The following is a 23,240-nucleotide window of genomic DNA, read 5'->3' as shown; positions in this document are numbered from 1 at the left end:
GGAAGCCTGGCACTCACACCAGCCGATGCAGATGAACATCCACTTGCGGAGCTTGTCTGTGGAGTAGGTGAGCACGATGGCCGTGTGCAGGTAGCAGCCCTCGCCAAACATCCAGAAAAAGTTGGTGACGTGGAAGTAATTGTAGGCAGCAGTAACCAAGCGGCACCAAACCTGCCAGGAGACGTGGAGCCTGTCAAGCTTTGTATCGCAGAGCAGTGAGGCACAGAGCAGCACAGACCCTGGCAGAGCGACCAAACCCGTGTTTCTCATACACCTGGGTTGCCCACCAGCCAGCCTTATTTGCCCCCTGAAGTTGCTTTTGTAGCCACATCTTAGTGACTTCAAACTGAAAGAGAGTAGGTTTAGGGAAGAAATTTTCCCCTGTGAGGGTGGGGAGGCCCTGGCACAGGGTGCCCAGAGAAGCTGTGGCTGCCCCTGGATCCCTGGCAGTGTCCAAGGCCAGGCTGGATGGGGCTGGGAGCCACCTGGGATAGTGAAAGTGTCCCTGCCCATGGCAGGGGGGTTGGAACTAAATAATCCTTAAGGTCCTTTCAGACCCAAACCACTTTGTGGTTCTGTGATCTCCAGGGTACTCACACGCCCACCTGCTCAGGTGTGGACTCAGCCTGGCAGAGCTGCACCTACCACGTTGCTCTCGTGCACCTCTGGGTTCATGGTGAGCTGCACCACGAACCACGTGGCATTGCGTAGGATGAAGGCTGTGATCAGGTTCCAGTGGATGATGTTTCTCAGGCACCGGATGCTCCTGGAGAGGGGTGGAACAAGGCACCATCAGAGCAGGGGGACTGGGGACAGTGCTGTTTGTGGAGCTGAGTGTCTCTGTTGGGACCCCAAGGGTGACCTGCTGGGACTATGCCTTGGGTGAGGTGGACAGGAAGAAGACCAGGAGGTGGAAGGCACCAAGGAGGGCCTTCTGCCTCCATAACCAGGTGCTTTAAAAAGCAGCAGAAGAAAAACAACCCTGAGATAGGCAGGATCCCTCCAGCCTGGAGAGCAGTGGCTGTAGGGGAGGAGATGGCAAAGCACAGGGGCTGGGTCCACCCCGCCTGAGGTGACCTCAAAGGAACAGGGCAGCAGGTTTGTCACTCACCGCAGGCGCATGAAGAGGACAAAGGCCACGAGGAGGGCCCCCAGCGAAACACAGTGGCCCAGGTAGTTGATGATGATGGCGATGTGGTAGTGCAGCTTGCTCCTCCTCTGGCAGGGGGGACATAGGCAGAGGATCAGCAGCGGCCCCAGTACCAGCACAAACCCACCTCTTCTACCACTTCACCTCCGGCAGCTGCACCTCAAATTTTGGGCCCTTTTTCAGGAAATTGGAGCCTGCCCGGGGACAGGCCAGTGGGAATGGAAGGAGATGGGACTAACGTGGGAAGGAGAAGCACTGGCCTGGTTTCACATCCCACTCATACCAGGGCAGCTCAGTGCTGGGACATCCCAACCCATCCTCTGGGGAAACCCTGCTACAGTTCAGCTGAGCTCACTGGAGTCTTACATCTCAGTTCATCCCCCATTGCCCAGGGGTCGGCTGAGAGGCTGGGATGAATTTGGGTGGAGGGAAGGTGTGAGTGATAATTGAATTAATTGATCACTCCTGCTGTTAGGCACCCGTCCAACCTGTGAATTAGCAATTAGGCGAGCGAGAAAACCATTCCTGGCAAGATATATCAGCATCTTAAATACCAGAGTTGATATTAACTGCAAATGAACAACTCATATGTCTTCTCCTCTGTTCAAGGGGTGGCTTGACCTACTCAGGAGCTTGTAATTCTTGTAAAAATCCCCATTTTTTTATCTCTTTCAGCTTCCTAAATATCTCCATTATTTCATTGCTGGCAGGGAAGGAAGGGGTTTTAACTGAGTGCTGTGTGAGGAGGGAGCTGCACAAGAGTGACAGGGCTGATCTGTACCCAGAGGCCCTGGGGAGCTCCCACTGACAACCCTCTTGGATTTTTAATGGAAACGGAAACAGGCGTGGCTTTATTTCTGATGAGGAATAAAAATGCAAATCCAGAAGGGGGTCATAATTGACACATGCAACTTTATCACTGGCATGCTGCTGCATCCTCAGCTCTCAGCTCCCATGGGCCATTCCTGGCCTGGATGCTGTTGCCTTTCCAAACTCCATCATCTGTCCCTCACCCTCCTGCCAAGAGCCCAGGGACTCCCCAGCTCCTACCTCTTCACTGAGGATCTCCTGGCACTGGGAGTAGTTGACACGTGCTGCCCAGCTCCCATTAGCGAGGCATTCTCTGTAGCCATTATCTGAAAGAGAGGATGCCCATCCAAGGGTTAACACAGCATGGGGATGGGCACAGGCATGTGACCTGACTGTCACTAATGCAGGGCACTGGCATCAGGCCAGTGGCATTTTCTGCTTTGAAGGCAGCTCAGCTACTGCCTTGGCCACAATCGCAGAACCAAAATCCTTGGAATATTTCAGACCCGCTCAAGAGCTTTGGGTCTGCACCAGCTCTGCCCTGGGCACTGGGGGACCCCAACACCTCCTCACCATGCACAGGGATGCAGCAGCAGCACTGCTAGTTAGACTCTTCTTCCCTTTCTCTCCGATGTTTGCTTGGGTGATCATGTGCCATCCCAGGATCTCTGCTGAGATGGCAGCATGAAGTTTCACTTCTCTCCCTGAATTAGGAGCTTTCTTGCCTCCCAGCGAGGACAGGCAAGGCTAATTGGGAAGGAATGGCCACGGCACCCCAGACACTCCGTGATTGGTGTTGGCAGCGGGATGATGCCAGCACTGGGGTGAGACTGGGCTTCCATTAACAGGAGACCGTGAACCTCGTCAGAGTGATGGGGTGGGAAGGGCTCACAGACAGGCTCAAGTCGCAATTAATGCAGAGAGGCTCCTACAGCCACACAGGAGGCACCACAAAGCAAGAGCTGTGTCCGTGCCATCCTCCACGGCTGCAAGAATGTGCAGGATGAAAACATTTATGTTTTTTGTGGGAAGCAAGGTGTTTCTTTCATCAAAACCAGCACTTGGGTGGTCAGAAACTCAACCTAATGCTATGAATGGCTGTGGGCACTTTTCATATGCTGTTGCTTCATCCTCTGCTCCCAGCATGTCACTGGCAGTGACAGTGCAGCCACCTGTGCTAGGAGGGGATGAGGTTCAAAGCCCCCCAGTCCTTGCTCAGCTGGGGGCTTCAGACCCCTGTGCCACCTCCAAGGGCAGGGCAAGATCACTCCTTTGCCTTTGTCCCCAAGATGGGGACATCAGCCCCCTCCTCCTCCCAGGAGGACCTGCTTATAAAGCTGCTTCTCTGAACCAATCCTCCCTGAAATCTGGAGTCTGAGGCGCTGTTTTCTCTTCGGTTGATGAGCTTTGTTCCCAGAGGTGTATTGTCACTTGTGTCCCAGAACCCTCGCCCGCCGTGTCCCCAGCAGTGCTGCCCCTCTTACTGGTGGTGTTGTACCGGACACCATAGAAGTACTCGGGGCAGGGCCGAGCCACCAGCTGTCCCACCGCGCTCCGGGGCCAGCACGTGCCGATCAGGTCCACTGAGGCATTGCACTGGGGACCTGCAGGGGTGAAGGGGACAGGGTTAGCAGAGGTCTGTAGATACAAAAATGCTGCTAGTGAGGATTTTCTTGCTATTTTCTAAGTCTGTGAGAGACTTTTCTCTCTCACAGAAGAGGTAGCAGAGTATGTAAACAACCAAACACCTGCAGCCTTGAGAAGTCTTGTTTATGGTATAGTAGAAAAATATTTTGACAATGAATGTTTTAGGATTTTAGCCAGTCACCCCAAGGGGGGGCTGATCCTTGTCCAATTAGACTATGAAGAAAAAAGTCTATAAAAGAGTTTGTAAAATAATTAAATAAATCAATCTTTCTGCACAGTTCCTGCCTGCTGGATCTTCTCTCCTCCTCCTCCTCCCTACGGCTGCAGGACACGGTGAAATACCCTAGGGCCTAGGCCTGCGGTAATAGAGGTCTGTGGGCCACCATGGGCCACTTCCAGGCTGTTGAAAGGTCAGGATTTGCCTGGAGAGCTGGGGCTGCTGGATGAGCTGAGGGGTCACCACAAGCTCAGCCCCCAGAAAACCCTCATGGCAGACACCACATGGGGGCTGTGCAAGACTCGCAAGGGCTGGTTGAGCCATCCTGCTGGTCCTGTCTAAACTACAGGGCTAAGCCCAGTTCTGGCACAAACCTGGTTTTAGACCTGGCTTCCAAGCCCACTTGGGGTTCCCTGGATCTGGTCTCCCAGCCCTGCTCCTTCCTTCAGCCATCACCTTGGCATCCAGCCCAAGAGCAGGCAATAAGCCAGACTTGCTCTTCCTCAGTGGTGTGTCCAGTCTGGTTCTAAGCCTCTCCAAACATCTCACACCTCCTGGCTGCAAAATCTCCTTCCCAGCCATTCCCGTTGGTCTCTTCCAGTCTTTCCCGGGTAGAAAACTCCAAAGCTGCTGCTTCTATTTCAGATTTCAAGGATTTGTGTGCTTTTCCCAGCTATACAAGTGTGCTAATGTAGGCATTAGGTAGGCCAGATTGCAGGCTTTTTTATGTATAATTTGTGTATATTTAGAACAACATGTACTGTAGCTAAATATGTCCCTGCTCCATCTCACAGTGAGGTCGGAAGCACAATGGCTGCAACATCCATATCCTACAATCCAAGACAAGCAGCAGATGGGTGAGCAGGAGATGCTGGAAGGGGCAGAGCTCAGTCCAAACCACTCCTGGGTACCAGAGATGTTTGTGCTGCTGGCACAGAGACAGAAATTGCCATTTCCTAAGACAAAACACCCCAATTCACAGCTCCTGGGTGTGAGAACACAGCGTTTCCCCTGCCCCTGGATTCGTGGTTGATATTTGAATGCCTTTCCCAAAAATTCCTGTGGATGGAGCTGACTAAAGAGTGGCCAAAGAAAAAAAGCAAAATACTATTGATGATGATGATGAATGTTCTTATGGAGGAATATTTTTTCACTGATTATCTGAAAATTTGGCTCCTTGTTATTTTGCAATGTTCTCAGAGAAAATTTTCAGGGCTTTCTGTGTCTTCTTCAAATATCTTAGCAAGGGAAAACAACTTCCAAGCATGTGAGCTGGGAAAGCATCAGAGCATGGTGAGTGTTACCTTCTGCCTCCCATAGCTTGTAGGGAGAAATTAATTTTAACAGTGACCTTTGCTTTTAGCTTTGCTAATGTGTAGGGTTGCTGTGGCAACCTTCCCTTTAAGTTAACCGTTTTAAGCCTGTACTTTGTAGGAAACGAGGTGCCTTTAATCACGTGTGTCTGTGTCTTTCTGCATCCATTTGAATTTATAGAGCTCCTTCGTTGTTTTGACCCAAGTTTGACAGAGAAATAGAGGGTCACAGTTAAAAATTTTATGATAACGTTCATCCATGTAAAGAAAAAACAACCAGTAATTACTTGAACTAAGGACAAAGTTAAATTGCAAGTGCTCTCTCTGTTAGCCAGCCAGGTGAGAAGCTGCGTGAATGTCTGGAACAGGAAAGGCTTCACTTGGCACAATGCAGCACAGGAAAATGGGCTTGCACAGTGCTAATGCCCACGGCAGCTCCTGCCACCCCTCCTGGGCACCCGTGGGGCTGAGCACAAACTCCATTTTCTCCACATCCTCTTGTGCTTCAGTTTCCCTGCTGCATTCCAGGGGCTGTTCTGGGGGACAGACAGAGATTGCTCAGGGAGGACAAACATGAAGAGTGAGGATGATGACTCTCCACCAGTAAAGCAAACCCACAGCAATGCCATTAATAACCAAACCCAAAAGAGACTTGTGGAAATAACGTGGCCAGACAGAGGTGCATCATTCTGTGATACGTCTGTTCAAGGCTGGATTTAATATCTCCACCTTTCTCCAAGGCACTTGGTGTGATGCTGCTTGGCACTCCCAACAGAGTACGACAGGATCCCACCAGACACCAAACCCAGTAGGTCCCACCAGTCCCACCACAGGGAAGGTGCAGCAGCATCAGCAGGAGCTCAGCCCTCCTCATCCCATGGGTCAGGGTGGTGCTGTGGAGTGACATTTGGGTCTGGGGCTGCAGTCAGATGAGGAAAGGCTCAGCCAGGCTGTCGGATGCTCCTGGACCTCTGCCTGTGCTTCACCCCTGTGCCGCCACTGGCAGCATTTGGAGCTCTGTCCCACCAGGTTTTAATCTAGTGGGGGGCTGTAATATTTTTCCTAGGCTCACACTGAGAAAGGCTTGATGAAGAAAAGCTGCAGAAAGCAGATGCTGCTCTTTCTACTCTCTCCAGCACACAGAAAACAGAAAAAAACCCCTCCTGATGGGGAAGGGATAAGTAAAGCAGTAAAGACAAAGAGTGTCATGAGGGCTGCAACATCCCCTTTGCCCAGCACAACCCTCTGCTGCAGCTCCTCCCCAGTGGCAGCTGGCATTTAGAGCAGTGTTTGGCATGGAAATGATATGTATCAGTATTAAATGCTTCCCTGCTCGGCGGCCCATCCGTGTTTGCAGGGGGATTATTCTCCAGGTTCTGCACACGTGTGCTCCAGCTTCTCAGCTCCACTGCTGCACAGGTTTGGTCTTTACAGACTTATAGCAAGAAAGGTCAATGAACTTCCTACCTGCACTCAATCCCCCTAGTGTGGCTTCTTCCCACACAGAAACATGGTGTTTGGAGGAGGAAGGAGCAGGCCCTACTTTGAGACAGCGAATGTGGCACAGGGGAAGTCAGTCCAATCCCTTCTCACCCTATTGCCTTTGGGTTGTGCTGCTCTGAAGCAATATAAAGCATTTACTTTCCTCTGAAGAAAAAACTGTCTGTCCAGGGACTTACACTGAGACAACTCTATCACAATAACTGTCTCAGGGTAACTGTAGCAATCTCCCATCTGCTTCTATAAAACATCCTTCTCCAGCCTGCTTTCACCACTCGCAGAGGCCTCCCAGATGGCTCTGTGCTAAAGCCACAGAACTGTGCGAAACCCAGCAGGGTAGAGCTCTCCACTCCCAGCTAATCTGCCAAAAGATTTTGAGCAAATTTAAAGAGGATGGAGCATGTTTCTTCTGGTCCAGCAGTACCAGATGCGTGGCCACAGTGCTCTTGAGCTGGTGCCAGGAGGTCTGAAGTATTATCATACCATCAAGCCATTGCTGGGATGCTCTGAAGAGGAGTAAAGCAAAGGCTGTGCTGATTAACTGTGCTGGTAAGCACATCCTGCAGTACACTGAGCAGAACTGTGCACCAGCACAATGTCCCAGTTTGCTGCTGTGCACAGACACAACTCTGACCGGGGGAAGGGTGAAGCCTGTCTCCCCTTCTGCAATGCAAAGGGGCCAGGAAAGATGATGGAAATCTGAATTACAGGCTCATTCCTGTGGCTGGGAGTGATGGGGTTATTTATCTAAGGTGTCTCAAGAGGCTAACAGCAGAAAGTTGTTAACTCATATCTAACTCATTAACTCGTAACATAACTACCTGTCCTGAGCTCTCATTCAACCACAGTTATCTCTATCCAGCCCTGATGTCCTCTGTGACCGCATTACTGCTGCTGCCTCGAGCCTCTGGCTCCCTGAGAGCGTCCCCTGTGTCTCTGCTGCAACATTTGCATTTGGCAATCAGAGCTTCATCTCCACATCTAATCAAAATACAACTCACTGTGATGCCTGATGCATCAACTGCAGCCAAAGCACAAAAAGCTCTTTGTCCCTCCCAGGCAGCTCCACCACAGTGGTGAAGCACAAGCAGCCATTTCACACCTTACTGCCCCAAAACAAGGGCCTTTGGGGGATGCTTGTACTTCCAGGTGCTGATGTGCCAGGGAGGGGTGGCTGGGTCCAGCTGTGGAGTCACTCGGATGTTAAATGCTTGAGTAGCACCTTGAAGCATTGAGGGAAATGGCACTGGGGGACAATTTATATTAAAGTGGGGTAGAAATTGGGGTGGTGGAGCTGTTTGCCTTCCCTCTGGGCAGGGGTGGGTGCTCAGGATGGCTGGGAGCAGATGCGGCTACCTCAAAGTAGATCCTTGCTCACACCCTACCTCCAGCACTGCTTTTGGCGGCATGGGGGGCTTCTATTTACCTTCGTAAGACTCCAGTCCTTAAAAAATCCCTAGAAATCTTCCCAAGCATTCAAGCTCCACGATCCTTGGTGTAAAATAATTAGCCAGGCTAATTAAGCATTATGATAGCTATGAGTCTTTGTAATGAATTTTTGGCTTGTTGCTGTAAATAAAAGGCACCAAACCTGGCTTGTGCTGTTCGTATCTGATGCATCTGCTCAATGTTGTCACTTAAGATGGTCCAGGTGCAGCTTTACAGCTTATATGTATATATGTATATATGTATATGTATATATGTATATATATGTATATATGTATATGTATATATAATGTAGAGGGTTGTGTTTGGGACTTACCTTGTTCTCCTGACATGAACCACGGAGTGTTTGGAGTTGTGTTATAACCAAGGGTGGCAGGAAGTGGTTTATTCCCTGGGGTTGGCTGGGATTTGGTGGTGGGTGAGTGAAGCATCACAACCCCTCCCTGGCAGAGTTTTCCCAGCAGAGCCTTCTAGTTTGGCTACAGTTGAACAGAGCCTCTGGCAGCGACTTCACTGCTTCCAGTCCAAAGTACAGTTTAACTGCTGTAGCTGCTGCTCACACTGGGATGTGCCAGGACGTAGTTTCCTACTGGAAACCCTCATCATCTTCCCTCCTCCACTACAATAAAATCTATGAATATCAGTGAGGTGCTACTGACATCCCTGTTTCCCAGATGATGGAGCAGAATGGCTTTATCGACACCAGTATATATTTTAACCATTAGGATTTTCCATATAGATGAGAGTTTTGTTTCCCAAACCTTCCCAACACCGTGTATCTCCCTCAAGTCCCTGCCAAGACTCATTGCTGCATCTCTAACCCCTGCTCAGCTCCTTTATTAATATTTCTGCCTCGGTGGGAGAGATGCCAATGAGACTGAAAAGAGTGGCTGATGTTAATTTGACCTTTATGAATTTAAATTCCAGGCTCACCCCAGGGGAGTCAGTGAGTGAATGAAAGAGCAGTGGCACGGGGGCTGCTGGAGCAGCGTCAGCGCTTTGGGAGCTGAGCTGGAGTGGGTGGAAAGGCTCTTGGTCAAATTGTCACCCGCTGTGAAAGGTGTTACCAAACTTGTCTGATAGTGCCTGTGAAGGATATGTTCTCATCACTCACTGCTCCTCAGCCCCAGGATTTTGCTGTACCTGGAACAATTAGATTTGCCTTATTTGATGCAAAGCTAAGCCCCCTTTCCCCCTTGAAAAAACCTTCAGTTAAAAACCCCCAGACATTTCTTTTTTTCTGCTTTGCTTTGGTGCCACTTTTCTTTGCTTTAGGTGAACTGGCATTGGCATGAAACATTTCTTTCCTGACAAGGAATTTTCTGTGCTCTCCTCTCTCCTGAGCACGCACATGAGATTGAGAATAAGAATTCATTGTGATAACAAGCTTAAAGGAGTGGATCGTGCAGCCAAGACCAGAGGGGGATGTGAGCAATTGGTTGGCAACTCCTTGGGCTGATCCAGGCTTGAGAGCTACAAATGGCAGAACAACCCCTTGAGAGTGCTCCAAGCTTGCTCCGTTAGAGTGCTTTCTGCTGAGCTGCTTTGGAAAAGCCTCGTTATTAATTAGGAAGAGCCTTTCCCATCTGCTCAGATTTCCCCTTCCTTCCCCGGGGAAGTAGTCCTGCAGCTGCAGGGAATGCTTTGCCCTGGTGGATGAAACGACCTTGTCCCTCCCTGATGGACTTTGTGGCAGGGCGAGAAGCAGCTGCACACAGATCCTGGGGACTTGAAATCATCAGCCAGAGAAATCCATGGTCTGAGTCAATCCATGGGCTGGGAGCCCTTGGGACAGCACCTATCCACCCCAGACAAGGGATGCTGATCCTCATTGCATTCAATTTCAAGCCTGATCTGAGACTTGCTTGGTTGCAGATGCTTGGGGGTGCAGCTGACCCGGCTTCCTGAAGGCACCATGTTGACCTCAAGTCCAGCCTGATATTCCCTCTTCACTGCTACTGTGGGAGGAGCTTTCTGATGGAGCATCCAGCTGTGCCCCTGTGTCCCAGTCCCGCCCAAAATCAGGGGCTCACTGAGAGGAAGTTTTGATGGATACCTAAACTATTAAGTTGGAGCATCACACCTGTGCAAAGAGCCTGAATTCCTGGGGATATCACCCTGCACTGCGGACTTGAAGGAAGATGGGTAAATCCACGGTGATAAGAGGGCAAGACAGGAGAGCTCTGTGAGGCTCAGCTGCTCCATGTCCTGGGATGAGAGTTTGCACCACCTGCACCCCTGAGCCTGGAAAGCATCACCCCAGTGTGCCTCCACCCCACTGCCACGGCAGAGACCTTTCCAGCTCAGTGCACATGCCCAGAGAGCGCTGGCACGCTGGTGACATCACTGTCCAGCCACACATCCTCCTTAAAACGGAGAGATTAAGGGACTGCTGACCAGGGAGAGCAGGAGAGCCCATGCTGGGCTGTGCTTCGGAGGAGGGAGGCTGCACACAGGCACAAGGCAGTGCCTGTCCATGCATCCAGCAGATCCCCTGCCGAGCCACGCGCTGGGGGACTGCTGGGCTCGTGTTATCAGCATGTGTTATCAGCATGTGTCATTTCCCAAGGGTTGAGAAGGCATTAACAAATTAAGTCTCAGGGCCCTGCTGCAATTCTAATTAGCATCATCCTAACAGCTCTTCATGTTAAATAGCCTCAAATCAAAGTTTCCAGTTTAGTAAATATCCCTCCGCAGGAATCACTGACTCCATCAGGCAGGGCCTAAATGGACTCCAAGGACCAGGGCTGGCGCTGAGTTCTGTTTCCCAAGCAGACATAAGACAATTAGTTTCACCTCTACCTTTTGTTCTAAGCCCCCTCCTCCAGCTGGAAGTGGCTCTCACGTGTGCCAGCCCCACCCAAATTAATGAGTTGCTCAGGAATTGCAGGTTGGATGTCTAGAGACAATGGACAATTTGCAAATCTGAAGCCTCATGTTCTCCCCTCTGCCGGGGAGATCGACAGTGAGGTGCACTAAATCCTGCTTGGATTCAGGCTGATAAATCCCCACCGAGCAGAGCCCAATCCTTGCAGAAAGCAGTGCTCGGTGCTTGAGGATGGTGGTGATTCCAGGGCAATCCATCAGCAAACCACAGCACAAATTCTCCCCCCTTTCTGACCTCTCCCGGGGGCTTGGGAGGTTCCAGCAGTGGGTGGAAAAGGCCATGAGCTGGGCAGGAGGATTGTCTGGGACCTGCATGCTGCCCTGGGTCAGGATTTATCACAGCTTAACACGGCCAAGGACAGGCCCTCACTGAGCAGAGTGATGAAACCTTCAGCGAGCAAAGCACATGAGTGAGGACCAAGTTTCTTGTCCGACCAGACATCGAGGCATTGCCATTCCACAGGCAGCTTTGCTGTCCCCCGGCTTTCTGCCTTCACCTCTTGGGCTTGGGATGCTTCTTGCAGGGCAATGGTAGCCTGGGTTTGGCCAGACACTGGATCAGCTGGTTCCAAGACGGGATTTGTTAAGAAAGAGCTGTTAATGCTGCTGTTAATGGGTGGTGGGCAGCCATCCCTCAGCTCTGGGTGCTCATGGCCATCCCTTAGTGCCCGGTCCCGCGGCCATTCCTCAGTGCCCAGTCCCATGGCCATCCATCACCCTGACAGAGAGTTCCTTGGTGCCCTCTCTGATTCTCATTCAGTCATGGAAAATCAACACTGCAGCATCCCAGAGCTGGGGAGGACTTTTCTCCTTGTCCCTGTGAGCTCCACTCCCTCTCACACTTCTCCTCCCCCAAAACTTGTCACTGAACCAGACCTGTCACTGCTGAGGTGACATCCAAGTCACATTCTGAATATAGGCTAAAAGCCATTTTTGGCACAAGCCCTGACCTGATTGGATCGAACCCATGTACAATGCTGAGTAGGCATGGGCTGTCCGTGACCCTGCTGCTCCCACCCAGCAGGGCTGAGCCAGCCCTGGCCACAGCCATGTCCCCAGAAGCTCTTTGTGACTGGTGGCCTCCCAAAGTGCTCAATGGCACCTGTGTAGGAGTGCTGGGGGACAGAGGCTGGCTGAGCCCTGAGCCATGGTGGCCACACTGCACTGGTGATGTGGTCTCCACAAAAAGTCAAAACCCCCAGTCATCATCCCTGGGCAGGGGGATGGTAGAGGGGTGGACATAGGGGCCAAGGTCCTGGTGTCCCTGGGCATGGCAGAGAATAGGCAGCCAGCCCTGATGTCTCTTTGTCCATCTCCCTTCTACCCAACAGACATTTATTTTCTTTGTTTTCATCTCTTCTGAGATCTGCACTTTCTACCTGCCTCCACTGTCACCCTGCAAAGAGGCTGCAGCAGCACCAGCAGAGGCCTGTGATGCAGCCTCTGCACATCCCACCTCCCCAAAAATGATCCATGCAGCAGCAGATGAGCCCAGAGACACCCCTGACACCCTCTTCCACCCCAGGGGGTGGCTCGAGTGGGCTGGGGATGGGGGACACTCACCAGTGTGGTTGGTGACGGGCGGCAGGCTCTCGCAGTACTGCTCCTGGATGGAGGCTGCCACCGGGCTATCCCAGAGGAGAAACGCCTGGATGGGGAGAGAGCAGGCAGGGGCAGGGTTATATGTGCAATATGCTGCTTCCCCCTCCCCAGATGCCTCCTTGGGTCAGAGCTGAGCTTGTCCATGTCTTGGTGGGTACTACCCCCAAAGCTGCACAATGGACACGTACCCATTTTCAGGATGGTTTCCCAGGGAAACTGTGCTGAGGAACTGCTCACCCACTGATCCTCTCCTGCCTCAAACACCCCCCTCAGCAAACCCTCCTGGAGCCCTTGCTGAATTGTGGAACCTCTGCTATTTAGCATTTTAATCAACACTTTTGGGTTTTGCATCTTTGAATCCTGAGAGCAGACAGGGGAAATGATGAGCCTGACACCATGCTCTGATTTTCAATCCCTTATTGAAATCACAGCCTTGTAAGCTGTCAGTGGGAAGATGTTCATACACGTCCTTAAGGAGATCTGATCCACAGACAACCAGATCTGGCTCAAGCCATTTTTTCAGGAGAATTGTCAGCAAACAGCAACATTCCCACTGAGTCAGAAAGCACTGATCAGGATCTACCCAGCTCTGCTAAAACTCTGCACGAGGAGCTATTTTGGAAAAATGATTATTGAATTATTGTGCCTTTGCAGGAGTTTGGGGAAACTAAAAGTGAGAAAGGCAATTGCCAGGATGAAGGCATTGCAAGGATGGCAGAGGGATAGTGCTGTTGGTCCCAGGGCACACCAGGGTGCCAGGTGAGGGAAGGAGGGGACCTGATATTTTGCAGAACACAGATTTCTGCACAAGCAGCTGCCCACTCTCTCCTCCAGCTCAGAGAAGGGTGACACAGGCTTATCCCCTCTGCTCCAGGCACCAGCACTAATGGTGTATAAGGCTCAACTCCACTTCTTTCACCTTCAACGACTGAGCAAACTCCCTGGAGACAAGTCACTGATTAAATGGCAGAGCTGTGCCCCAAAATACATCACATACAGACCCCTTGGGAAGAGGCCCTGAGCCTGAAGGCAGGAATGGCTGCACCTCCCCTGCTTGCAGGCAAGCTCCCAGCTCCTTGGGGAAACAAACTCTGCCTTCCCCATCAGCCAGGCTGATTCCTAGTGCCTGAACCCCCCTCCTGAGTGCCATTTACCTCCCAAACTGCTCTGAGCAGGCAGAAGATGTTCCTCCTCTTGCCCTTGAGCCGTAGAAACACTGTCTGCTTTTTCTGGCACACCCAGCCATCCCCATGCCTTACCAAGGCATGAGCAGAATTTATTCACACACAGAGACAAGCTCAGCACCCACTTGCTCTTTTCCAAACAACTGTTTACTGCCTTGAGAAGCTGGTTTTGACAGCAAGAGAGATGTCAGGCAGACATATAAATGGAGCTGAGAATAGCTCCCTTGTTGTGACTGCTCCAGATGGCACAGGGGATCCGGCAGCTCAACCCTGCCCCGGCGCGGGTGCTGCTCGGAGCTCCTGGGTGCTGGTCCTGCAGGAGCCCAGCACCTCCTGAGTCTCCTTTCAGAAAGCTGAGATCCCCCAGCCTCCAGACAGGGAGGAATCAAGGTGTAGGGGGTCTGCTCCCCTCCGTGTTTATGCCTGCAGCTGGTGCCCACCGGACCTGGTGGCTCTTGGCATGGGCAGCTGGGACAGAAGGGTTCTGCCCAAAAGGGGCTGGGATGGTTCATCCACCTGAACAGGCTTTCAAGTGTTAATTGGATGTGTTTCTCCTAATCCCAGCCTGCTCCAGCCTGGCAGTGCCCATTCTCCTTCCAGACACAGGGAGAGGTCTTGGCGCTGAGCAGCACATGGACCAAGCCACGGCCAGAGAGGGGTGTGGATGGAGCAGTCACTGGCTCTTTGCAGGCTTTGTAAATGAGCTGAAACAGCTACAGGAGGAAGAAAGAAAGGAAAAAAAGGATCCCCAGAACAGAACTAATACTAAGAGCTTCTTTACCAGGCTCTGAGTCTTGTCTCACACTGCAATGTGGCCAAAGCTCTTGACAGAGGCAGAGGTTTTGTCCCGCTCCTGTCAGCCTTTTAAGGGGAATAAACAGGGGGAGGGGGCAGCTGCAGGGGGATTTGTCCCAGTCAAAAACATTCTGATCTGGCACTTGCTGGTCACTGTCTCATCTGCTTTGCTCTTTGTGGGTTACTGCAACCCCTCCCCATGCTTTGCAGAGAGAACAGGTCAAAGCTCTGTCCTTGAAGAGCTTTGTGTGCCAGAGCATCGCTGCCGTAAGATGCCACATGGTGCCCAGCAGGGCCTGGCCTGGCCTGGCTGGAGCCAAGCTCACCTCAAGAGCCCTGACACGGCAGTGGGTCGTGCTCGGGCCAGAGAGGGGCCGTGTCCCTCTGCCCTCCCGGCCCTGCCTTCACACAGGCCATGGCAGATCCTGCTCTGCAGGCAAGAATACCTCTGTGACCTCCCTCAGCCTGCCAAAATCCTGGGGAGCCTCAGCTGAGCACGCAGCTGCCCGGGAAGGAAGGCAATCTGCTCCTCTGGAAGCAGCCACTTCACACAGTGCTCCCAGTCAGCCCGGGGAGCTGCTCCCACAGGGACGGAGGATGGTTCTGCTGGGAGCTGCACAGGCCTCATGAGGGCCTGCACTCGCAGCAGCTTCTTCTCCATCAGGAGCCACCAGTGTCTCCCCTGCTGCTGCCTCAGCATCTGCCCAGCTCCCTTCCAGGCCCTGTTTTATACACAGGGATGGTTCTGGTTTAACCTTGGACCTCACAGAGCACTGGCTCCTTTCTTTCATCCCCACATTTTCTGTAGCAGGACCAGCCCCCCACCCCAGCCCCAGTCCTCACTGCACAGCTCAGACACCAAAACCTGACACTGCTCCCATGTTTCCTGCATCCCACACACAGCAAACATCTGCTGTGGTCAGTGTCCCACCACCCACCATGCCAGGGCTGTCCCAGAAGGGAAACTGAGGCATTGAGGACCACCTGCCTCAGGTCACTCAGGTTGTGGGGCACCGTGTGGGGCAGATCTCTGTGATCTGGACACACCAACCACATCCTGGTGCCACCAGGGCTCCAAGAAAAACACAGAGGTTTTTTGGAGCTGTACCTGTGCCTGTGAGGGGACAGGGTGGTAGGTGCTCTCAGCCAGGAGATGCAGCACAGTGACTGCGCCAGCGCCAGCTCATCAGCACTGGGGTCTGGCTGCTGCTGTGGGGGTGAGCAGCGCAGTCACACACACATGGCATCAGTCTTTGTGACCCGCCACTGACCTGGCAGAAAAATTCAATTAATAACAATTAGGAATTAATGTCCCCTTGCGGTGCTTTCGCTCTACAAAGTGATCCATGGATACTAATTAATACATTCACATCCAGCTGCAACATCACCCCCTGCACTGTGCTACCCAGAGACAGGCCTGTCCCCCCCGCCCTGCTATCGTATTGCCTCAAACAAGAGGGGATCTGCACGGCAGGAAGGGCTGACAGCTCTGAGCATGAGATAGATGGCTCATAGCCTAATTAGCAATCTCGGAGGTCCAGTGCCAAGGGGCTGTAATTGGAGAGCGGAGTGATTAGTGGGATTGAAGCCTGGGACGAAGCCGTGGGAGACAGGGGCTTTGCACAGAGCTGGGGAGGGCAGTGGGAGCAGTGGACAGTGATGGCCATGGTGACCTTCCTGGGAGGGGGGACAACACCGGCCGCCCTGGAGTTGTCCTTGCTGTAGGGACCTCTCTGACCCACCAGTGCTGCTCCCTGGCTTGGCTGGGCTTGCTGCCCACTACAACACTTGGCGTGGAAGAGGAAAGACCTCCTGGAACACACGGGCAGGGAAGGGCTGAGCAGCTGCTGCCCTGGACCTTTGCTGAGGTTCCCCGGGGCATTAGGCTGGGATGGAGCCTGTTCTTGGCTCTGAGCCTGCAGCAAAAGGTGCCAGACTTTGGGTGTTAAATACAATGAGTGTTAAAAGAGCTGGATGCCAACCTCGGATGGCAGAGCAGCAACAGTGGAGCGGGAAGGGAGCAGCACGTCCTGCCAGGACCGCAGCTGGTGGCTGGAGGCGGCCTGCAACAGCCTGACTGAAAGGGCTGCCCCTCAAATGTGCTCGGAGGTGCCTCCAACCCACCGTGTCCCCTGCCTTCCCTGCAGGGCATCTCTTTGCCTTTGTCTCCTCTGACTTCCAGGCAGTTTTCTGCAGCTGGGCAGCTTCTTACCTGCTTCACCTTGAGGGCTTTCACTTGGAACAGTTTCATCCTCAGTTCAACCCACAAATGAAATCTCCAGGCAGTATCTGGTCCATGAAGGACCCTCTTTATGCCCCTGTCTCAGACGTGGCAGGAACCTGCTTTGCTGCCCATGATCTCAGGGTTCCTCCAAGCCCCTCTGCTGCCCTACCAAGCCCCCGTTGCTCCTTCATTGCTTTTCCGAAGCCCCATCCCAAGCCCTGTCAGCATCAAGGCATCAAGGCAAAGCTCAGGCAACGGAACAAGGCTCAAAGCAAGAGCCACGGGGGCATTTTCTGTGGCTGATGTTACTCAGGGGGAGAGCAGGCAGTGAGAACATCTCCATCTGGCATTAAAATCTGCAAGTTTATTAATTTATCCATATTAGAGGGCCAGTCCCTGTGGTGTGTAGACAGGAGCTTTGGTGAGAGTGTTTATTCTGTTTGGAGTATCTCTCTGAGTGTGCTGGATGCAGATCCTAACAAAAGAATATCAATCAGGGCTAAATGAATGCCCTGTAAAACCTGATTTATGAGAAGTTAAAGGTTTTCCTGGATTAAGCTCTGGTCTCCCTCCCTTGCCATAAATAATTCTGACTTCATTTATCTGTGAAGAGAGACATGGATTTTTGGGGGCTAGTGAATTACTAGTGGCATTTGGGTATTGGAAGCTAAAGGCACAAACAAGCTGGGGAAGGGGACACAATACAGGCAGCTCCTATGGGATCTGTGACAGGCAAAGGCTGCTGAGGAAGATTGGAGTGATGGATGCAAGCCTGGGGGAGGGCTGTTTTTCTAAGGCAATTGTATTAAACTCTCCTGCAGATTGTACATGTGGAACTCCTGTGCATTGACAGATATTTTCATTTTGGGATTGGACATTTTTCCCTCCAGCTCTGTCCCAAAACCCACATCTTGACTGCTCCAAACCCCCTCCTTCACCCATCACCTTTTTAGGGTTGCGCCCTGGGATGAACATGCACAGTTTAACTCCCCCATCATTTTTTTCCAGTTTATTTGCATTCACAACTCAGGAAAGCTTGGCCACACCAAAGCCGCATCTGCCACCGCCTTTCCAGGGTGGATAGTGCAGATTTCAGGGTGGAAGAGGGACTGTGACATGCAAAATGCCAACCCCCTTTGCCCTTGGCCATCGGAATGGAGGCGACTGCTCCTGGGTGGGTGGCTGTGGATAAAGCAGGACACCCTGCAGAGAAGGAGGGTCTTTTTGACCAGCTCCGAACACAGTTAGGGAAAAAAGGAAAAACAACAGATTGGCCCCGGGTGCGTTATTCCATCTTCAGAAAGAGCCACCCTCTCCTGAGTGACAGCTCTGGGGTGTCGGACAGTGGCTCCTGGGCTCTGCTTGGTGAGGGAACCCCATGATTTGGGGGTTGATTTGTGCTTTCTTTGGGTTCAAAAATTGTTCTCACAGACAAAGCCATGGATGCCTCTCCAAACTGCAGACTCAATCGCAGCTTGAGCTTGTCACTTGCAACGAACTTCTGGGCCAGCCTTGTGCAGGATTTTGGGTGAGCAGAGATGGATTTCAGGGCAGGGTAGTGCAGGATACTCTCATTGTATTCCTACATATTCATCCTATGGTGATGGAGCAGCTATTCTGGGAACAGGCTGTGCCTTTTCCATTCACTTCTTCGCTGAAGATGCAAAACCCGGGGATGATTTCACACCCACTGAATCAACTCCAGCTTTTAAGGAAAGTGAGGACTGGAAGAGATCCCCAGGGTCAGCATGTCCTGCGACTGCAGCTCTGCATCTTATGCAAGGATTGGAGCATGGAAGGGGCAAGGGCTGGGTTTTGGGCTTATTGCTGCTGGAGGTGGTCAAGTGAGAGGGGAAATTATCCCACACCTGGCATCAATCTCTGATTTTTCATAAAACGCTTTTGCAGTTTTATCAGCCCCAGAAATATCACTGGTTCCTGACATAGCTGCAGGTAAGCTGGTTTATTTTAATCAGTTTTTTAGTTTGTTTAAATGACTTGCAGCATGCCAGGGAGCACTTGGCAGCAAGTTTGGCTGCCTGTCTCCTAGTCTGTCTATCTGACCCCCTGAGGGATGTCTATCCAGTAAAGCAACACGGGCAAACCGATGCTAAAGTGGAGATGCTGGCCAGGTGCATGGGGAACACCTAAACTGTGCCAGCCCAGTATCTGCAGGGGAGGTTTGTCCCTGCTGAGCTCTGTGCTAGAGCTGGGCTGCTGCAGGTCTCTGCACTCACAGGCTGGATGCTGCTGCAGGTCCACCTGGATGCAGGGATGCACTTACTTACAGCTGGGTTTCATGGCCCTTTAGCCCATGCTGTCCCCAGGAGAGGGTTGGGATTGTTCTGGAAAAGGGTCTGAGTTTTGAATATATGTATTTATATGGAAAAATAGACAGCTTGACTGCAAAGGGGGGGAGTGTTGTAGATTGGCTGTTTCCTTTTGGAGCCATCTGGGAGAGGCTTCTCTTTGCCTGGACTGGTTTTTGTGAGCCCCTCCCAGTCCCAGCCCCAGCACAGGGGTGGTTTTGTCTCAAACTCTGGAAGATTTTTGAGGACTTGTTGCTCCAGCTTCACGAGGAGAACATCCTTGGGGAGCATCTGGGGATGGCGAGGGAAACCCTGAGCCTAAGGAGCTTTGACAGAGGATGGGAGCTGTGTCTCAGTCAGCTTCTTTTGGACCACTTTTTGCTCACAGTGCTCAGGAGCTGTCACACTCACATGGCTGTCCCCACCAGAACCTGACCTTACTGCACTGGGTCTGTGCTGTCCCCACACACTGGCCAAGAAGGACCTGGGCTGGGGGAAAAGATCCTGCCCTGTCTCACCTTTGTTTCTTATATCAGAGCCAAACAAAATCTGAACCAGGGAATATAACAACAAAAGAGCTCCTATAAATCCTATCAATCAGGCTTCGTGGGCTGCAGCCATAGGAGAGAGCAGCTGCTCAAAAGAGGAGCTTTTAGAGGCAACATCAACTTGGCAGGGAGATCTCCTGCTGCACATCAGCTCTTCTCATCACTTAGGTGAGAACTTTCCTGGCACAGAGGTGCAGCTGATGGGCACAGTGAGGTGCACAGTGGGGTGAACAGTGGGGAGCACAGCCCGCGGGGTACGAGCCACAGTGGTGCCAGTGGGGAGGGCTGTTATAACTCTGCTGTCCCAGCTGGGCCACTGAGACACCATTCTGCAGCCAGCCAGGCAGATTTGCTCTTCTACCACTCCTGACACAGAGGTTTTATCAAAAACCTGATCATTTTGTTTAGCTGCCATTATAGACTTGTTCAAATAAAATTCAAGATTTCACTGGAAACCTCTTCGTCTCGTTTGTCCAGGGTTTGGGATTTAAACGCGCTTTGGGCTGTGAACTGTTCCCTCCTTGATGAGCCCTCAAGGAGGAGGAATATTGCTTCTGACAAAGCATTTGCATGTTTTGCAGAGCTGCAAAATTAGCAGTGGCTACAGTTCCACAGCGAGCAAATTAGAGAGGAAAAGTCTTGTGCTTTGCAGGTGCAGAGGGGAAAAGGAGAAGATCCCTTAGAAAATTAATTATGGGGGTACAGTTGGGCTCTGCATTCGTGTTGTCCACATCCATCACACCCCCGGAGTGGCCACCCTCTCCCAGCAGCCTGGGAAACTGGTGGCAGCTGGTTTCACTGGGAGGTACAAGGCTGGGAATCCTGGGCTGAGCTCAGGAGGACCTGGCTGCAATTCTCTCCCACTTTAATGATCCTTTCACTCACTTCAGCCCCCCTCCCCAACAGTTTTTGAGCATGACGAGCTCTTGCCAAGCCCAGTGCCTTGACTGGAGGAATTCTCCCGAGGGCCCTTTGTATTGCGGTTTCTCTTTTTACTTTTCCCTTCAAAGAAATTGAAAAGTCACTGCGGAGAAGGCGGGCGGCGCAGGGCTCAGGGGTGATGGGGAGGAGGCAGAAGGGCCCTTGTGGGAGAAGAGGACTTAAAGCATCTTACCTGCAGGAGGAGGAGGAGGGCAGGACGTAGGCTGGGCACCATCCTCAGCTGCCCCTGCGCCCAGCTCCCCGGGGCATGGCTGGCAGCGTCCCCGCTCCTGCTGGGCTGCTTCTGCCGTCGGGGAGAAATTCCTCGGCTTCCAGCGGAGGAGCGTGGCGGGTCCCCGCGGGGCTGCGCGGAGAATGCGCGTCCTTCTGCGTCCCGGTCCTGCCTTTTATAACCTCCCTGGAGCCGGTCCTCCGGCTGCCCACCTTCCAGCTGGCCTGGCGACGGGCTACATCCTTCCTCACCAGCCTCCCACTCCCCCTTCTCTCCCTCCTCCTCTTCCTCCTCCCCTTTTCCTTCCTCCACCTCCCTGGAGCCTTCCAACTCTATCTGATTTTTTTTCCCCTTTCTCCTTCCCTCCCTCAGCATCACCAGCAGAAACTTCCCACCGGCCCAGGGACCGCCCTCCCGGCTCTCCTTGGAGTGGGGTTTCTCCTCTCCACCCCTCGCACTCCCATGGTGCAGCCGCTGCGGGGTCTCTCCCGCGGGGCCTGGGGGTTTGCCTTGTGTCTGCAGAGGGTTTGGGGCTGCAGTTTGCCGGGGATGAGGGGGTGAGTGGGTGTTACGCATTTGGGCATTTCACTTCAGGGCTCTGGCAGAGGAACTGGGACAAGGCGAGGCTTCCCCCACCAGCCTTTGCAGCCACTGTGCAAAATGGATAGTGAACACGAAGGGAGGGCAGAGCCCCTTTTCTCGTCCACAGGGATGGGGGGAAGGCGTTTCAGCCCTGCCTTGTGAGGGAGATGCTCCTGAGAGAAGGAGGGGGATGTGGGGCAGGTGGATGCAGGTCTCTCACGCAGCGGGGCTGTGCAGCGCGGCTTGGATCAAAAGGGCGGTCCCGGAGGAGGTGGAGGAGCTGCTGGGACCGTGCTTGATGGGTGGTGGGAGGGGCAGAGGTGATGGGGCAGGAGCAGGGGGGTGCTTGAGCTGATAGAGAAGGGGGAGGACAAGTGTCCTGGAGAGGGTGGGGGACAGTGGTGTGGAAGAGCCGGGACGATGCTCCTGAGGTCTTGGATAACGACATTTCCCTTCTCCCCCAGCATAATCCTCAGGCTGTAAAGGGTCTCCTGTCATACCTCTGTGTCTCAGCTCCTGCCGTCCCCTGGTCTCCTGGGGAGGGATCCCCACACCCCTGCCTCTTGGGGATGCCATGGTCAGGACTGGGTCCATCCCTGAGCTGGATGAATTTCTGGCTGGGTTAAACCTGCTCCCCCAAGCCAGGGCAGTTTCAGGGCGTGCCTTCTGTACCCACTGAGCTGTGGGTGCTGCGCCTATCCTGGGAGTGAGCCAGGCTCCATCAGCCCGAGGTGAGCTGGAGCAGACAGCCGGGCAGCACGCTGTGCTTCCTCCTTTCCTCGAGGAGATAAGGATCAATGAGGTGTGCTGCTGGGAGGGGGATGCTGGAAAACATTGCCATGGGGCCACTACCCAGGGGTGTGATATTTCCCTTGTCTGATGCTGGTGTGTCTGTGTGTCTCACGGGGCGCTGGATCACGCTCCCTACTGCAGCCTCTGCCTCTGGGAATGGCTCAGACCACAGTGAGTTGCAGACAGATCAATAGGAGGGCAGTGTCCCTTGATGAATTCCCGGCCACAGCCTCCATCCATCTTCACTGAGCTGCTCTTTGTCTCTGGAGTACCGGACAGGGCAGGAGGGAATCAAGGTCCTCCCTGATCTGTGGGACCAAGGCACAAGGACTGGCCAGAGCATGTGGGGGTACCCAGTGACCCATCCCAGCCCCCAAAGGGTAAATGCTGCTGGCCCAGTAATTAAGGGGAATAAACACAGACATAAATCTTGTGGAATTACCTGGGTTTAATCAATTGTGTCATTGCTTTGACAAAGAAGTCTGAAAATATATAAAGCTCTGGTAAATTCAGGAAACCTTTTGTTTCTTAGGTCTCCTAACATTCCACCCTTGACAAGGATGGGATGAGACAGACTCCTGAGCCACCCCTGTGTTACCTTGCACTTCAATAAGCCCATGGAAAATGCAAAATTTTTTAAGAATGGCTTGAGGAAGCTCCCAATCACTTTGAGCAGCCTGGATTCAGCTGAGTGCATCGTAGGATCATGGAATGGTTTGAGCTGGAAGATCGTGTAGTTCCAACCCCCTGCCATGGGCAGGGACACCTTCCACCATTGCAGGTCTAGGGCATAGCTCCTGGTCACAAAACACACTCCGGTTTTGGGGGCTGCTCAGGGCTTTGTGCACCCTGGGGACAGAAGGGACCTTGCAACGGGAAGTGCTGGAGATCCCATTCCCACACCAAGACCAAGGATTGTCTTTCACCATCACAGCCTGCTCATGGCCACCAAGTGGGGCATGTGGGATGGCCATGCTCTGCTCAGGTGCCCAAAGTGTGAGGTGATGCAGGGAAGGCAGAAGCGAACACTATTTTTAGTTAAGGAATTGGTTGCCAGGGACATGAAGATAATTTCTTCCCCA

General features: G+C 52.6%; 1 protein-coding gene across 1 annotated transcript in view; it reads right to left on the bottom strand.

The window, feature by feature from the left end:
• LOC104698492 (corticotropin-releasing factor receptor 1) overlaps nucleotides 1-21,061 on the bottom strand; it is a 30,493-nt gene extending 9,432 nt beyond the window's left edge. Inside the window, exons 1-7 of the mRNA XM_010413874.2 lie at nucleotides 20,746-21,061; nucleotides 12,533-12,617; nucleotides 3,445-3,564; nucleotides 2,201-2,286; nucleotides 1,112-1,218; nucleotides 646-766; nucleotides 18-171 (exon numbers count right to left, since the gene is read on the bottom strand). Coding sequence (XP_010412176.1) covers nucleotides 18-171; nucleotides 646-766; nucleotides 1,112-1,218; nucleotides 2,201-2,286; nucleotides 3,445-3,564; nucleotides 12,533-12,617; nucleotides 20,746-20,787 — 715 coding nt within the window. The 5' untranslated portion in view covers nucleotides 20,788-21,061. The remainder of the gene's footprint in view (nucleotides 1-17; nucleotides 172-645; nucleotides 767-1,111; nucleotides 1,219-2,200; nucleotides 2,287-3,444; nucleotides 3,565-12,532; nucleotides 12,618-20,745) is intronic.
• Nucleotides 21,062-23,240: the final 2,179 nt, after the last annotated feature.

This window comes from Corvus cornix, chromosome 27 (genome assembly GCF_000738735.6).
Source record: "Corvus cornix cornix isolate S_Up_H32 chromosome 27, ASM73873v5, whole genome shotgun sequence".
Classification (NCBI taxonomy): Eukaryota; Metazoa; Chordata; class Aves; order Passeriformes; family Corvidae; genus Corvus; species Corvus cornix.
The sequence above is the reverse complement of the archived record's forward strand: the minus strand, read 5'-3'. Positions and strand labels throughout refer to the sequence as shown.